Source organism: Lissotriton vulgaris, chromosome 2_1 (genome assembly GCF_964263255.1).
Source record: "Lissotriton vulgaris chromosome 2_1, aLisVul1.2, whole genome shotgun sequence".
Classification (NCBI taxonomy): Eukaryota; Metazoa; Chordata; class Amphibia; order Caudata; family Salamandridae; genus Lissotriton; species Lissotriton vulgaris.
In genome coordinates this window covers 1,883,876,903-1,883,894,794 of record NC_141687.1, presented here as the reverse complement: position 1 = coordinate 1,883,894,794, position 17,892 = coordinate 1,883,876,903, and the positions used below count along the sequence as shown (strand labels likewise).

The 17,892-nt window shown below is 45.6% G+C and overlaps 1 protein-coding gene across 1 annotated transcript; it reads left to right on the top strand.

The window, feature by feature from the left end:
- The first annotated feature begins 1,560 nt into the window (after window positions 1-1,560).
- Window positions 1,561-10,270, top strand: LOC147733469 (uncharacterized). The gene is made up of 4 exons (XM_086956530.1): window positions 1,561-1,618; window positions 7,165-7,266; window positions 8,372-8,503; window positions 9,834-10,270. Exons 1-4 carry the CDS (start codon window positions 1,561-1,563, stop codon window positions 10,268-10,270), a joined length of 729 nt encoding a protein of 242 aa, XP_086812656.1.
- Window positions 10,271-17,892: the final 7,622 nt, after the last annotated feature.

Here is a 17,892-nt window from a genome sequence, read left to right as displayed (position 1 = left end):
GGGTCCCAGAGTAGCTTCCACTTAAGCTGCGCAAATTGCTTCCTGATAGTAACATAGCCCTTTAGTCCTGTATGTACCCAACACTCCGAGGCCATCAGGGGGTACTCAGCATATCCGATTCTTAATGCATATACAGCTCAAGGTGGGAGAGAGGACGAGTGCGACTGCTCACCACAACCCAGCTGCTGCCATCTTGCCCCCTCCAAATGTATCTCCTAAACTCCACTCTATAACACTTCACTCTACACAATTTCATTGCACGCCACTCCACTATACATCACCACACTGTACCGCACTGCACTGTACAATGCTCCATGCCACTCCACTTTACTCCACTCCACTGCACACTATTCTGCTGTAGGCCACTCCACAGTACCAAATTCTGTTCTAGTCTACAACACTATACTCTGTTAAAGTACACTTTACAAGACTCTCCTTCACTGTACTGTACCATACTCCCCTCAACAACAGTAAACAGTAATACAGAATACATTAACTATAACTCACGAATCCTCCATTCACTGCTCATACCCTTTTATATTATATCACTAATTCCATCTAAAATTATATTAGTTATAATAAAAGTTATGATACTGCAAATCATATGCTTTATGCGAACACAGGTCATGGTGAAATGAAATGAAATATTAGCATTTGTAAAGCGTACAGCTACCTCCAGAGAGGTGTCCTGGCGCTGGGGGCCGTTGGGAAGATTAAGCAAGCTATTGCCCAGAGTCACATGGTACTGGGCTAACCTGCCGCCGGCTATGGAACCGTGAGCCCCGTATTCTGGAGTCAGCCACCCTAGCCTCAGCACCACACTAGGATGACAAGTTACAGTTAATTTAGTGTGGCTACAGAGTTGAATACACTATGTATAGAGATGCTCCAGTTATAATAAGTTTCTTAAATTATAAATTAAAGGTATAAGTATAATTTTAAGAATTCTACCTTTGCTAATAACTCTGCCCCTCTCGTATAGTTGACCTAAAATGTTCTTCTTTCCCATCCGGTTATGGTACAGCAGGTCATAAGCTTTTAAAGAATGCTAAAAGTAAACAAATAATGCAACCACATGAGACTTTTTACGGTAATGATTATCACTAACAATCCCTCCTTTGATGTCCTCCTAGTTACCTGATATATCACTCAGTTTTCACAATCATCAAATTTTGGGGGATTCTAGATCCATTCCCAGAAACACTTTCACAGCTTTGTGAGCAATACAGGATGCAGACTAGGTGAGAGGAAATAATAATGAAAGTCTTAATAATCCAGGGAGGAAGTTAACTCAACACTGCACATTTCCATTCTGTTTACACAACTCCTCAATTTTGAGGAATTTCAGAGTCCGGAGTACTGATGCATAGATAAAGATTATCCAGTAGCTATTACTCCAAACAAGTTATGTACATTATACCTTACAAACTTTTATGAGCAGTCCACTGTTGGGTGAATGTGCTGTGAACCTTTGTTTTTTCAGGCCCTCAACATCCACATGAAGAACAAGGATGCAGGCATAGATGCAGCAGTCGACTATGGAAATTTGGGGACTCCAGGATGCTTGTAAAGAAAGAGCTGAAGCAGGAATTTAAAAATATTGGAACCAGGTCCACCCGTAAGTGCATGGGTCAATTTTATTTTATTAAAAAGCCCAGAGAGACTCTCTGTCATGGCTATTAAACACTGAAGTTCCAAGGATCTAAGACCTTGAGGTGCACAGATGTCTGAGACTTCTGATGCATGGGACACAGCCATAACAACTGGACCACATACCGCCCGTCAGAATATCCTTTCCTGGTCACAGTTGTGTCAGTGTGCATTCTACTGAGCCGTGATGGCTAGTGTATGGGATTTACTCCAGGGCATGACCGAGACAATGGAGTAAAAGTTCCTGTGACTAACTCTACTCACATTTTGAAGATGACAAAAGTCTTCGCCACACTTTACCGGCTCTCAGAGCTGGAGGTGTGTGTAGAAAGTATCATACGCTAAGACTAGTGTCCTACCACATCTTACAATAAACTACATGTTGATCCAGCCACTGTACACATGAATCCAGAGACAGCTACCAAAGTCTGGTAGGGCCAAAGCAGAGTTTGTCAGTAAGCTGATAGAGAATCCCCAAGAATTGTCTTGGCATCCCATTCTCTCCCCCTTTCAAGTGTGCCCCAAGTGTTATATGTGAACACAACAGACCTGTCAACCAGCAATTAACAATCAAGCAGGATTTGACACAGTAGTCTTTTGCTGAGCTCAAACAAGTCATCCCTGCCCTTTCATGTCAGCCTGTCAACCACAGTGACCTATTGCAAACCTCATGGGAGGACTTTCAAACCTTATTCATACCTTATTTAGGCCTACTTCAGGCTGGGAGAAGCTGAACAATCAATGCAAATTATCCTCCATAAACTTTAGGAAGGCAAAAGGAAAGTTACTTTTCCTTGCTATTTATTAAAAATACAACTTCACCATTAAATTGGATTTTTAGCAACTATTACATTATTTTTCACACCGAGATACAGCATCAGTTTTTAATATTGTTTCCCAGTGATTCTCTATAGGTCAGCCAACCTTCTGACAGTGATAATAGCTTTTGGATGCTACTCACTGTAAGGACATGTTAACATTAAGAGCTCTATTATGATAATAATAATAATAATAATAATAATAATAATAATGGGTCTTATAGAGCGCAATGGTGACGCACAACGGCGTGTCCCCGCGCTGAAATGAGAGCGTGTTCAGAGGGAGTCCTGCGGGGAGGGCCGCTATCTGGTGTAAAGATATGTAAGATGTAAGTTGGAAAGACTCCGACCGCATCATTGCTTTCAAATCTGAAAGCCTTATTATGATGAAGGCTGTCTGATTTGAAACCACCCGGTCAGACTGGCTTTCGATGGGCTCCAGGAGGCTATTGGTCAGCCAGAGGCTGCTTATAATCTCCTGTGTATGGCGTTTAGGCCTTAGGGATTATGATGTTGTTTTCCCACAAGCTTTTCATACCGCACTTTCTGACATGAAAACGCGTCCTGGAAAGTGACTTTGGGAGCCCCTAGCAGGGCACCTTTGCCACAGGCTGGAGGTCTAGGGGGCACCTATGGTGTCCCCCTGTTAATCCCTGCACAACAGGGCAGGCACCATCATGTGTCTACCACACAGTGCGGGGATTAGCAAAAACACCCCTTTCTCTATTGTAGCTTGTGCTATGGCCGGTTTATGGCTGTAGCACAAGCTACCATAGAGAAATGGGAGTGTGTGACCGCACCATGTGCAGTTATATCCTAATAATACGGTTGGGACGCTGACCGGAGGTCGGTCGGTCCCGATTTCGTATCAGTGTCGGGTGGACGCAAGTCCGCCCAACATCATCCTACAGACGCCCTGCCTTGTGGGCTACATGGCCTACATAATTGTGACAGAAGAAGGCCTGAAGTTATGTTTCCACTGCCACTGTAGTAGATGGGGAAATAGGTGCCTCAGTTCACTAGTGATATTTAAATTAGAGGTCCTGAGTACACCTTTTGCCATATACTAGAGATGTATTCCTAAGTGAAATATGCTATCTAGAATTATGCCAATGTCACTGTGTTTAAAAGGGGGAGCATAGGTACTTACTGCTGGTTAGCAGGAGAAAAGGTGCACAGAAGTCTCAAACCATCAAAATGATAGAGTTCAGCAAAAGGCAAAACCATCCAAGTTGACAGAGCAGAAAAGGTGGATTTCTTACATCATGTGTATGTCATGTGTGTATGTGTGTGTACATGTAGAGTTTGCATGTAGCACATTTGTGGCAGTAGGATAGAGTTGTGTTCTGTTTGTAGGTGATGGTGGATATGTGTGGTAGTTGGGATAGTAGGGTATGTAGATGTGGTTTGGTTGGGTTTGTAGTGGATGCTGGTACCTTAATCTGTGCACAGTGTTGTGCATGGTCTACATTTGTGTGAGTGTGTTGCTCTGTTTGTGGATGTGGATGTGGATGGTGTGGGCTGGGTATTACTAAATAGAAAAAGGGCAGCATTTCTGGCCCTAGTTCCGACCAGTCTCGAACAGGCTAAAACAGGCAACTGCCATTGTCCTCTCTACACTTAGCCTTGACGCCCGGGCTGAGACACCCTGAGCCTGGCCTTTTATAGCCCTAGTAATCAGGTGACCCCTTCAGCCAATGGGAACCCTAGCCCTAACACTATCCAATCATAACACTAGCCCTAAAATCTAGAACCAATAGGAGACTAGGACCTTTCAGCCAATCTTAACCCTAGTCCAAGCACCCAATCAGTTCAGAAATCCTGATCTCTACATACAATAAAGGCATTAGCCCTAAGCATGGGCGAATTTTGCGAATCTCGCGTTCGCGAATTTGCGGATTTGCGAACTCGCAATCCGCAAAATCCGCGAATTCTTGCGAATTTGCGGATTTTTTTTTTTTTTGTGTTCGCAAGGATTTCTGCCAGTTCGCGAGGGTTTCGTACCAGTTCGCAATTGCGAACTTACATTTCGTCGCGCAACGGTCGCGAATTATGTTGTTTCTACGTCTGGTTCATCATCACAGGTTCCCAGCACCCTCTGTTTCACCACTGCAACCCTCTGTTACATCAATGCCACCCTCTGGTTCATCATTACTGTAGATTATGGGGGGGAAAAGCAAGCACACCAGCCCTGCTTCAACTGAGATGAATTAATTTGGGGTTAGTTTATTAATGTGTCACTGTCTGGCACCTGCTTCCTTATCTGTAATTTTGCTTTCTGTTGCAGTGCATTTTTTTTCCCCAGGACCTTCTTTGTGGCCTACTTGTAGCTATTGTATGAGCCTGCTGTGAGGGTCAGAGCAGGGTCATACAATTGTTGCAACTAGCAACTGAATTCTGGAGGGGCCCCAGTCAGGAAGCACTACCGGGAATTGTTACTAATGATGAGTTTGAACTCTTGCCCCTGCCGAGTGCTTTCACTTTTGAAAAACTCGTTTTTCTGCAATTTCGCGGGGTTCGCGGGGTGCGAACACTCACAAGATCGGATTCGGAAGCCGCAAATTCGTGCGAATATGCTATTTGTTTTTTTTGCGGCGTGTTAGTTGGCAAGGTTTTGTGCGTTTTTGCGAGCCGCTCGTAGCGCAAGACGCGAAGTTACCCTCGCGGTCGTTCAAGGGCGCAGCCATCTTGTTTGCCTGACGTATTTCCGTTTCCGGGCGCGAAGTGTAATCTCGCAAAGTTTGCGGCTTGCCAGTACAGTCTCGCGCGTGTTCGCAAGGAAAATCTCGCGCGAACTTACCCGCGCGGTCGTGAACGGGCGCGGCCATCTTGTTTCTCATTCATTGCTATGGTTCTGGGCATGGTCTTTGTATCCTCTGTCAATCTCTGCCATCCTTTGCTTGTTTGAAGTTTTTTTTTATCTATTTTACTTATTATCTATCCCTCTATTTTTCTAGCCCTATATTTTTGTGTTTACTGCTACTTTTGGTTAATTTTAAACTACTTTTGTAAACTCTTTTCTTTTCTTCTCTTCCCTATTCTATTTTCTTTATTCCTTTCCGCCCAGACCATGGTGAAGGGAGCCGGGAAGCATCCCGAGAAGGGGAAGGGTCCCGCACCCCGTGTCCGGCTCCCGTGCGGGCGTTTGAGGGGGGAGCTAGTGATGCCACGGGAGATCTTTACCCCGGAGGAGGTGGCCCAACTCATTTTTTATGTTCAGCGCCGCCTCCCCAGGACCATCATGGGAGGCGGCAAGATCAGTGCCGGGTACGGGGCCCGGGAGCGCCAGAAGCGGTGGGAGAAGGTGTGCCAGGCCATTTACCACCACTCTCGGGTCTGGCGCACCTACAACCAGGCCACCCACCGCTGGACGGATGTCCTGACCCGTGAGCGAGATCTGCTCGACCTCCTTGGCCTTGAGATCCCCGGGCTTGGTGAGTAGTAGTAGCTATGTCTTTACTACTATGTTTTCTCCTGCTGTGTTATTATATTGCAAATTTTTGTTTTTTACCAAGAGCAATAATGCTGCTCATTACATTGTAGGTACATTTTATTTCAAAATCTTCTGTGCATTTCAGGTACACTGCTCTCCTTCTCAGTAGTGTTGCTACTATGCTTATTTGTTTTAGATTTTGTGTTCATTTCATTGGCCTGTGAAATTATGTATGAGTGTAGTTGAAAGAACTGCGCAATGCTACACACTAAGGTTCAGATTTTTAATTACCGGCGCATCCCTGCAAAGTTGCAGGGATGCGCCAGTAATTGTGCGTCACGCCACCATCACCCATGGTGCGCCGTATTTACAATGCGGCGCGCCATGGGCCCAAAACGTCACCAAAGCGTTACGCATCTGTGCCGTAAAGGTGGCGCATTGCTGGAGTTGCGTCGCAACGATGGTGCAGCTCCATCAATTCTCTGGGGTGCCCTATCTCCCCAATGCTGCGTCAAGCCGTACGTCTGCTTCAAGCAGGCGCAGGGTTTGAGTCACGCATCATTGTCCTCAAAGTGACTGATTGAAATCTTGTAGATTTCCCTCAGCCACTTTTAGGATGCGTTCCTGCGCAGGAACGCCCTCCCTTGCGCCGGAACACCCCTATTGGCGCAGGGCTTTACAACGTGATGCATCTCCCAGATGCGTCACGTTGTTAATATACGCCGCACCATTGCGCCTCTTTTGTGCTGTCGCTGCGTCACAAAAGTCACGCAACAATGGAGCAAAAGAGCCGCAAGGGCCTTATAAATCAGCCCCTACAGACTCAAGTCCAGTCCTTCCTTTGTACACATGGCGATAAGAAGAAATAGTGGTGGTGGATTAATAGTTTGAGTATTTTAATGACTGGTGAATGTAGTAGGAAACTTTAGTGTTGTCGCTGATCTTCAATCACGATGGACTTTGGCTGTCACTTTGCGTGCTGCGGACTGCTGCCTGCCAATCCTAGGCAAACCTTTTTAGTACTTTGTTTAGTGAGTTACATAGGGTAGTTTCCAATTCGACGGTCCGCAAATCAAGCAATACTAAAGTAATGACGTAGTCGACCACATGAGATTGGTCAATAATATATCCTGTGGAGTCGTTCCCTATTTGCTATTTCGCAAAAATATTTTGTTACTTTGTTAGTTCTTTTTTAAATGTTTGATTTGGTTGAGAAATATCATCCATGTTTTCTGTTTTTCTTTCTTTCATGTTGTACATCAGCTTCCCCCAGGGGCAAGAGGAGGACACAGGAGGAGGAGGAGGAGGGTGCTGTTGTCGATGCAGGCCAGGACCGGGCAGTCGAGGGCTCCTTTGCTGGCCCCAGTAAGTTTTAATTTTAATATAGAGTACTTATTTTTTCCTAGCGTTCCTCATTCGATTTTTTCTAAATCGTCTTTGATCTTCTTGTAGACAGGATCTAAATTCTTATCCTGCCTCGACTATGACTCCGTGTGGTATTACTAGATTATTCTTATTAGTCTGTCTGTGTAGCTAACTAAGATTGCACATTTGGCATTTCCATTGGACTCCCATTCTAGTCAGCAATAGCTCTATGCACTGAGTGTAGTCCTCTGGGATTGTCCATAATGTCTTTTCAAGTATTCTAAATGTTTATGCTTTGACCATTGCCAACAATAAAAAGGTGAATGACCACCACCAAGAAATAATAAGATACTACTTTACTTTTGGTTTGGATAGGAGGACAATCCATTCGACTACTGTTGCAGGGACAAATCTGCACAAACAGAACTATGGACACTAAATAATGCATCGCTTAGCTTATCAATTATAATAGGTGCTGTAACTGTTAGACTTTCCACATACCTCAGTGATAACAGACTTTGTAGTTGAACCCCCAATCTCCTTACTGACTAGATAGTGTGGCAGAGTCATTTAGCTCCCAAAGTCAGCGATGGCAGAGGCACGGACTCATGCTTGCAAAAATTCGAAAACCTTTAGCTCATCCACTCTAGTCTGGAGGACCAAAAACCACAGAGTCTATTTAAGTTTAAAAGCTTTATTAAAAGTAAACACATTTATTAAATTCAAGTTTGTCATAAAAGTGAACGTGTAACTGAAAATGGAAAAGTGCTTAGTGCTGACGATTAGTTGGACACATTTCTTGTGGTCGAGCCGAGCTCTCACCTGGTTTGAACTTGATCCTGCTCGTGTTCTTAGAAGTCAAGGTTCTGTCTGTTAGGAGAAAAAGTGGTGCGTGTTAAAAAGTAAAAAGCAAACATTCATCAGTTGTGCCAAAAAGTGCAGCAAGACAACAGCCTTCCCTGGAAAAAGGGACATTTTTACTCTAGAGTACACAGTCAAAAATTATTAAATTGTACACTTTTTTTCACATTTCTTTCTTCCTCCTAGACCAAATATTATATAGTAGTGAGTGGTGTATTCTAACATTATTAAATGTACTTTGTAGGTGGAACATCTGGAGACGGGGCCAGCGCGGAGGTGGTGGCATTGGACGAGGAGGACAACTCTGGGGAGGAGGCGGTGCAAGTGCCGGAAAAGGACATGCCTGTGAGGGTTCAAACGGTGGTGGCGGGCAGAGGTAAGCTATACATTCCTTAGTCATTGAGATTGAAGACTGCAGAGTGTGCTTTCTGCATGGGTGTATTATAAAAAAAGCAGGTAGTAGCCTCCTCTAAATGTACTTCGACTTAGCTGTGAAGTTTTTGGCGAGAAGAATCCCAATCAGATCTGAGGTGAACTTGATGGATGGGATGAACGAAAAGCGAAAGAAGGGTGTAAGTAAGTGTGGAAGCACGAGAAATGTAATGATGACTGGCAAAGAAGAATGATATGTGTTTGCTTGGTCCCCGAGGTGGCTGGGAAGGTAAGAAAATGGTATGGTGCATGGCTGGGTGAATGATGAAGCAAGGATGGGTGGAAGGAGAACAGCCTGGGTGGGTGAGACAGAAACTGTATGTGTGCAATATACTTTGAATGGATGGATGCCTGGATCATTCATGGTACTATCTGACTCTTAGATAGCATATGTGAATCTAGAGAGAGTAGACGGTCACTGGATGAACTAAGTGTTACTTTGAAGAGCATGTAACACCGCACCCGCACGTCCGTTCCAGTGTAGGAAAGGCAAGGAAAAGAAGTTGTAACGTTGTCCAAAGACTACCATGAATAGTAGCAGTAGTTTGTATTGCAACTGCAAGCACAGCATATATCCAGTTATTACGGTGGACACTCCCTACCTCCCTTAATAACTTTAGTTTAGTAGTAGTACGTCATTCATGTGTGGGGGTATCACTGTTCACTCAATAATAAGCAAAGCACCTAAAGTCATCCCATATGTCTTCAAATACATCCCATGTGAAGTGATAGATAATCAGATAATTTAGCTTCTTCATTTTCCTTTTCTAATACTCATTTGCACTGTAGGGTGAAAGCTAAATTAATTAAGCAGTAGCCCTTTTAACAGAGTATTCTCAGTGCCACCCGTAATAGAAAAGTAAGAGCTTCACCACCTGCATGTACTGGACCGGTACAGTAACGCAAGTCTGTCTCACTCACCATGGTGTGCGTCTGTTTTTCTCGGGTGCAAGTTCACTGCGCTGGCATTATGCCGGCTTGCATAAGATAACGTACCAATTTTCCTAAACAAGAGAGAAGAAGAAGAATAAGAGTGGTGTACTGTCATAGTCGACTGTAATAGAAGTCCATAGTGCTCGTAGAATTTGTTCCTTAAACTCCCACTAATGTTAGAGCAAGGATGAAGAAGTCGGAGGTTACATAGATACTGTCCTCAATAGTTATGCACTGTGCTTTCAATTTGCTACTTGTACTGTGACAACTTTCTGCTCAATCATTTTGTGTTAATCTTAAGGAGCATTGGTTACAGACTATGTCTTTCTTTTTTCATGTAGTTGCTCCTTCCAAATCCAAGACACCATCAAGGAGGAAGGAGCTGGCTCGAATGGCCCGGCAACGGAGGCTGGATGCCACTGTTGCTGAATATCGGCGGCTGGTGGCCCTGGAGGAGGAGGAGACACAGTCTGGAACAACAACAACGTCCACTGGGACAGCTGCATCCTCCTCCGTGCGGGCTGCCAGCCAGCGCAGTGCTCCAGCGGTACGGAGCCGGGCTACCAAAGCCAAACACCACCGCCCAGCAGCAAAGAAAGCAGCTGCCCCTCACAGGATTTGCAAGGCACACCGGCGCCGCTTATCCCTCAGACTGTCCTACCTGGAGCAGGAGGTCCATAATTATAAGAACGTGGTGGAGGGCCTCCGCTTCGAACTTGCCACCCTCCGCAAGGAGCATGATGCCCTGGCTGCTAATTCCAACAGCACCCTGCCATAGTGTCCCTTGCCCCTTTTTTAGAGACTTTTGGGGGGTGGGAATTGGGAGTTGTGATTTTTGGGGACTTTTGAAGGACAATCGTTGGGGTTAGGGAGGGTCTTGCGGGAGATTCTTTTGTTAGGGCTATAAAGATATACTTTTTGAAACTTTATCTGACCATACCTGTTTTTTACTGCTTTTGAGTCTGGTGGGTGGGGGTTTAACATAACAGTAAGTTTGTTTTCCTGAATAGTCCTAGGACTTTAGTAGTACTACCGTCAATCAAATCTCTCGTCTCTCCTAATACTCCATTATACTACCTCCAACCAAACGCCTATCTTACCTGTAATTTCTGTTTGCAAGTAGGGCTAGGCCCAGGGCTGGCTCCACGGGAAACAGCAAATAAGGTTGGCAATCCTGGGCGGATAAAATTTCCTCATAGCGGTGGTACTAGTGGTGTGACACAGTGGCAGTTGCTTGCCTATGAAAAAAAAGAAAATGAAATCTGGTTTGTCCTCCTGAGCAATACAAAGGTACAATACAGAATATAGCAGGTGACAGAAGTACACTAGAACAGTGCCACGTTGTAGCCTAACAAATGTTAAAGTATAACTAATTCGGTTGAAGTTCTTTGACATTAGCCATGGGTCTTTGTCAAGCAGAGTAAGAATATATCCTCGGATTTCTTCACCAGCCTGTTGCTATCACCTTATCCTCCCCAGCAAGTGTGTGGATTTATTGCTGTAATTTAGTCACACATCAATCAAAACCACACAGCCCGGGGGAAGAGGGTTAGGGTTTGAAAAATGGATGGGTACGGGGGTTTTTGGGAAAGGTTTTGGGAGACAAGAAAAAGTAGCACAGCATGGACGAACAATTGTGAACATAAACAAATCTTTGGGTACAAACCTATCCATCAATCTTTGAAAGTGCATACACTACTGCATGCATGTCAGTTAAAAGTAAGTAGTACTTTCGACAACTGTGGAAGAAAGAATGCGACAGTACAGGGCGTGGGTGGAAATATTGATAACTATATTCAACATAAGGTCTCTGTAGCCAGATACCCGAGAGCCTTGCTGGTCACTATAAATCCATTCACAACAACACTCAATGGGGTTGGTCTGGAAGGTGTCAGGTTTACTCCCCGTGATCCAGTCGATGCAAATATGGTTCCACCTCCAAATGTCACCAACACCCAGAAGTGTAAACACAGGGTGTTCGAGGCATTAGGCGGGGGAGAAAAATAACAAACTAAAATAAAAAATGTGGGATGGGTAAAGGTAGGGTCAGCAGGGAAAGGATACCTGTAACAGAAGACAAGACAGGCATCAGTGAAGTGCTGTCCTAACATACAAGGGTACTCTCATATAGTCTCACTAAATAGTCTGCAAGTCTCCCGCCTACTAATGGGAAATGTAGTTTCATAGTACGGTAGGCGCTTAGGGGCTGTGTAACCTGACAGAAGGTATAGTAGATAGAAAAGGAGAAATTGCTTTTTTTCCAGGTGTCCCCTCACTCACCAGGGTTGCCCCTTGGTGACATGCTTCATCATTGGGGCCATCCCAGTCCTCTACGGGCTGGGGCGTGCTGCGACTTGCGAATTACGTAGGAGCACTTACAAATGACTATGTGTGGTGCAGATGTGATAGTGGAGTGGACTAAGTGATGTGTTAAGGGATCAATGTAGAAGCCGAGAGAGAGGCAAGAAATGCAGTCACAGTCAGAGAAAAAGGCAAGGGATACTGTATCTATGTGGTTGTAGTGGTCCTGTTGGAAGTGGTAAGTAAGTTGCCCGCAGAAAAAAAATCCTCCTATTAGCGGCACTCCTCCATTGCAGCCGACGCTTCGTCCATCGATGTTGGTCACCAGAAGACACCCTGTCCACTGCCTGCCTGATGCTGAATTGTGGCTCGCTACTGTGAAGCCTGACTCCATCCTTTTTTCCCCATTGCAGAGACTGAAACCCAGCCTGTAATTATTCAACGAAAAACAGGAAGTGATATAATATTACAACACCACTGATAAATAAATATAAGGTATGTAGGCTGTGGAGTGCAAAAAGTCACAATTTGTTTTTCCTAGTAGACAGTACAATGTTTTTGAAAGTGCGTACTCTGAGTCACCTTTTGAAGGATAAATAAGTATGGGCAAATTAATGTAGCGGATCTTGCCCCTCAAGCTAGGTGTACTGTAAACTGTGTTTTAGAACAAAATTAGATCTTCCTAGCAGTGCTCCCACCCAGACCCTTACTAAAGCCAGTCGCAAAAATGTAGAAGACCCCCAATCAAATCTCAAAAAACGAGGCCTAGCAGAAAACTGGTGACAAAACTTACTTTGAAAGTAAAAGTAGGCCGAAGTACCCTAATTACCCATTACCCACCGTGGATTGCATTCAAACCACTTGCAAGCAACCAAGCAAAAGTAGCCATAGCCAGCATCGCTCCAAGACTCGAAATCCCCCCCACTCAAACACATGCAATAGAAATACTGCTAACCCTAACGAACCCTAAGTTAAGAATAGTGGCAAAGGCTTTCTTTAACTATGCCAAATCCCCCCTTTCCCACCATGGATTTTCTTCAAATGACTTGCAACCAAAATTACACATTCTCACGAGTGCTCTAAGACCCCAGAACTCAGTTTGAAAAATCTAGAACACCCCGAAACACATGCAATCCTGCTGCTAGGGCTAACCCTAACGAACCCTAAGTTACAAAAAGTGCCAAAACTAAAGGCTTTTCCGCGCGGATTTTGTCCCAACCACTTCTACCCGGTATTAGACCTTCCCAGGAATGCCCCAAGACCCGGCAACCCACCCGCCAAGAAGCGTAACACCCCCAAACAGGCCAAAAGCAAAATCTCATACTTGCAATATTTCTGGGCCTTCGGTCCAAACGCGCTGCGTAGCTAGGCCATAAGTCGGGGTTGGCACGACGGATTTCCTGAAAAGCAAATGCAATCATGATTAGAGTGTCCCAGCAGTGCTCCCAGACCACGAAACTCACCCGCAAACACCAGGAAGCCCCCCAAACAGGCCCCCGAAAACGCTACATAGAGCAAAATGTCAGAAATAGCCAAAAAAAAAATCGGCCTGGATTTTGTCCCAACCACTTCTACCCGGTATTAGACCTTCCCAGGAATGCCCCAAGACCCGTCAACCCACCCGCCAAGAAGCATAACACCCCCAAACAGGCCAAAAGCAAAATCTCATACTTGCAATATTTCTGGGCCTTCGGTCCAAACGCGCTGCGTAGCTAGGCCATAAGTCGGGGTTGGCACGACGGATTTCCTGAAAAGCAAATGCAATCAAGATTAGAGTGTCCCAGCAGTGCTCCCAGACCACGAAACTCACCCGCAAACACCAGGAAGCCCCCCTAAGAGCACCTCAAAGGCAAGCAAGTCATCAAAAACACAAAAAAAATTCCGCCTGGGATTTGGTCCAAAACACTTTTATCCGGTATTAGAGCTTCCCAGCAATGGCCCCAGAGCCGTCAACCCAGGAGAAGACGAGTAGAAGACCCCCAAACAGCCAAAGAGCAAAAGTACAAAAATGGGGACTTAGTCAATTTTTCACAAATTTCCCAAATCACTCCGCGCGCGCTCTGCAGCTAGGCCCTAAGTCCCCTCTGCCACCATGGATTTGCTTCAAACCTCTTGCAAAGTAAAGTATATATAGCCAGCAGTGCTCCCAGACCACGAAACTCACCCACAAACACCAGGAAGCCCCCCAAACAGGCCCCCGAAAACGCTACATAGAGCAAAATGTCAGAAATAGCCAAAAAAAAAAATCGGCCTGGATTTTGTCCCAACCACTTCTACCCGGTATTAGACCTTCCCAGGAATGCCCCAAGACCCGTCAACCCACCCGCCAAGAAGCATAACACCCCCAAACAGGCCAAAAGCAAAATCTCATACTTGCAACATTTCTGGGCCTTCGGTCCAAACGCGCTGCGTAGCTAGGCCATAAGTCGGGGTTGGCACGACGGATTTCCTGAAAAGCAAATGCAATCAAGATTAGAGTGTCCCAGCAGTGCTCCCAGACCACGAAACTCACCCGCAAACACCAGGAAGCCCCCCAAACAGGCCCCCGAAAACGCTACATAGAGCAAAATGTCAGAAAAAGCCAAAAAAAAAATCGGCCTGGATTTTGTCCCAACCACTTCTACCCGGTATTAGACCTTCCCAGGAATGCCCCAAGACCCGTCAACCCACCCGCCAAGAAGCATAACACCCCCAAACAGGCCAAAAGCAAAATCTCATACTTGCAACATTTCTGGGCCTTCGGTCCAAACGCGCTGCGTAGCTAGGCCATAAGTCGGGGTTGGCACGACGGATTTCCTGAAAAGCAAATGCAATCAAGATTAGAGTGTCCCAGCAGTGCTCCCAGACCACGAAACTCACCCGCAAACACCAGGAAGCCCCCCAAACAGGCCCCCGAAAACGCTACATAGAGCAAAATGTCAGAAATAGCCAAAAAAAAAATCGGCCTGGATTTTGTCCCAACCACTTCTACCCGGTATTAGACCTTCCCAGGAATGCCCCAAGACCCGTCAACCCACCCGCCAAGAAGCATAACACCCCCAAACAGGCCAAAAGCAAAATCTCATACTTGCAACATTTCTGGGCCTTCGGTCCAAACGCGCTGCGTAGCTAGGCCATAAGTCGGGGTTGGCACGACGGATTTCCTGAAAAGCAAATGCAATCAAGATTAGAGTGTCCCAGCAGTGCTCCCAGACCACGAAACTCACCCGCAAACACCAGGAAGCCCCCCAAACAGGCCCCCGAAAACGCTACATAGAGCAAAATGTCAGAAATAGCCAAAAAAAAAATCGGCCTGGATTTTGTCCCAACCACTTCTACCCGGTATTAGACCTTCCCAGGAATGCCCCAAGACCCGTCAACCCACCCGCCAAGAAGCATAACACCCCCAAACAGGCCAAAAGCAAAATCTCATACTTGCAACATTTCTGGGCCTTCGGTCCAAACGCGCTGCGTAGCTAGGCCATAAGTCGGGGTTGGCACGACGGATTTCCTGAAAAGCAAATGCAATCAAGATTAGAGTGTCCCAGCAATGCTCTCAGACCACGAAACGCACCCACAAACAGACGGAACCCCCCCTAAGAGCACCTCAAAGGCAAGCAAGTCATCAAAAACACAAAAAATTTTCCGCCTCGGATTTGGCACAAACCACTTTTAGTGCTTCCCAGCAATGGCCCCAGACCCGTCAACTCACCTGCAAAGAGGTAGAACAACACCCCCACAAGTGCTGAGTCTTTCTTCATTGGGCGTAAACCAGCCCTCTGCTTTGATGGAAATAGGAGTCTGGAGGAGGAGGATAGAGGAGCATGTTCTTCTGAACTTGTGAACCTGAGGAATGCAGACTGCGGCACCTTCAAATAAATTAGCAAACAAGTGAAGACAGTTCTGCTGATGGGCTTGTTTTTGTGATTATCTGATTAAAGTTTGAATTATATTAACTGTGCACAACAAAGAAAGACAGACACACAGGAATAAAAGTGAATAAGGATGAAAAAGAAAGTTATTGATTCGTTGTCTCATTTTCAGGGCTCGAAGTCGGTATCACGGTCCAGGAATAAGAATAAGGCTTCGTCATCATACTCTGCGAATTCAGCCAGGGTGAGGTCAGTGCCACCTGACAGAGTAGAAATTCCCTCATCTATGGTGCTGGCCACCTCCTCTTCATCCGGCACGCTCTCTCGTACTCTTATATCTGGTGGTATGAGGTGCTGATTCATCTTGATCATTGTTAACCTCTCCACATTTTTGGGCGAGAGGCGGCTCCGTTTGGGAGTTACAATCCCACCAGCCGCACTGAAAACCCGTTCAGAAGACACACTTGCGAGTGGGCAAGACAAGTAGTTTAAAGCCAGGTTGGTGAGCTGTGGCCACAATTCTTTTTTCCCATGCCAATACGCCAATGGGTCAGAATTAACATAGACCTCTGTGGAGTCATTCAGATAGTCCTTCACCATCGACTCAAGGTCCTCCTCCAAGGTTCCTCCACTTTGCGTAGCTCTTGCTGTGCCTCTGACCTTTTGAGAACCAAACCCACGCAGAGCTAGCCAATCCTCTTCAGCCTCCAATGTTTCTGTTGTCTTTCGTGCAGATGATCCGGTTGCCGGTGTCTTTAACGGCTGAGAGGTCACTTGTGCCACAGCCACAGGTGCAGAAGTGGATTGTTTTGACTGGGGATGGCCTGCTGATGTACTGCCATTTCCTTCAATTTCCAGCCGTTCTGTTTCAAACTTCTTGGCTGACAAGGCTAGCCAACGTTTGTACTTTGTAACATCTTCATCACCAAAAGGAAAGAATGCTCTGCCTGCCAGCGCCTTTTTGTAGCGTGGATCCAGAATAGTAGCACAAATGTAATGCTGTTCTGAGTGGATCTTTTTAAGACGTTCATCACCTTGTAGGAGCTCTAATAATTGCTCAGCCAGAAGCAAAGAGTCTTTCTTTTTGTCATCTTTTCCAAACACAGAACACACCTCCTTCAGTTGGTCCTCCAGCATGTACAACAATGGGATAGCTTTTCCCAAATTAGAGTCCTCCTTGCTGACTGCACGCGTGAAGACCTCAAAAGGACGAAGCATGCGTGTTAGGCTTTCAACTATGTTCCATTGCGGCCCACCCATCCTCAGCTCCTCTATACCCTCTTTCAAGAAATATTGATCGAGTTGCGTATACTGCTCATACAGACGCTCAAGCATGTAGAAGGTTGAGTTCCAACGTGTTACCACCTCCTGGATGAGTGCTTTCACTGGCATTTGACATTGATATAGCATGCTCCTCAGCTGCTTGCGGGCCTTAAAAGAATGCCTGAAATGCTTGCAAATTTTTCGGCAGTTCTCCAATACACTGTACGCTGCACTGCGTTTATTACCCAAGAATTTTTGGACAACCAGGTTTATACAGTGCGCCAAACACGGCACTCTGAAATAGTAACCGTCCCTCATGGCCTTAACTATATTGGAGCCATTGTCCGTGGAAACATAACCAACCTTGCGTTTTAGTGGGGACAGACAGTTAAGGACCTTTGTGTTAAAGACATCCAAAATGTTTTCTGCTGTGTGACGTTTCTCCAAACCAAACATGGCTAGTGTTGCATGTTTCCGAGCACCTTTAAAAACAATGTTAGTGTCAACACCTGAGTTTAGCTTTGCTTTAGCCCCTGAAAAAGAGACCCAGTGTGCAGTGATGCACATGTAATCAGCGCCTGCGCCACTGGTCCACATGTCTGTTGTCAGATGTATAGTGTGAACAGCACTCTTCTGCAAAGCTGCCCCAATCACCTTCAGAACATCTTCATGTAGTCCTGGAACCGCAACTCGGGCAAAATAGAACCGGCTAGGAACCTTCCATTTAGGGCAGAGCGCTGTCACTAATTCTAGAAAACCAACCCCTTCTACAAAAGAAAAAGGGAGAAGGTCCAGAGCTAGCATTTTAGCCAGCTTAGTGTTATACAGACGGGTCATTGGGTGGTTGCGTTCATATTGCGCTTCTGTAAACAACATCTTTTTAATGTTGCCCTGGACCAATGATTTACGGGATGATGATGATCTCTTCGACCCAGTTACGCTCGCTGATGAACTTTTCCGCATTGATGTCTCACTCTCTCCCACA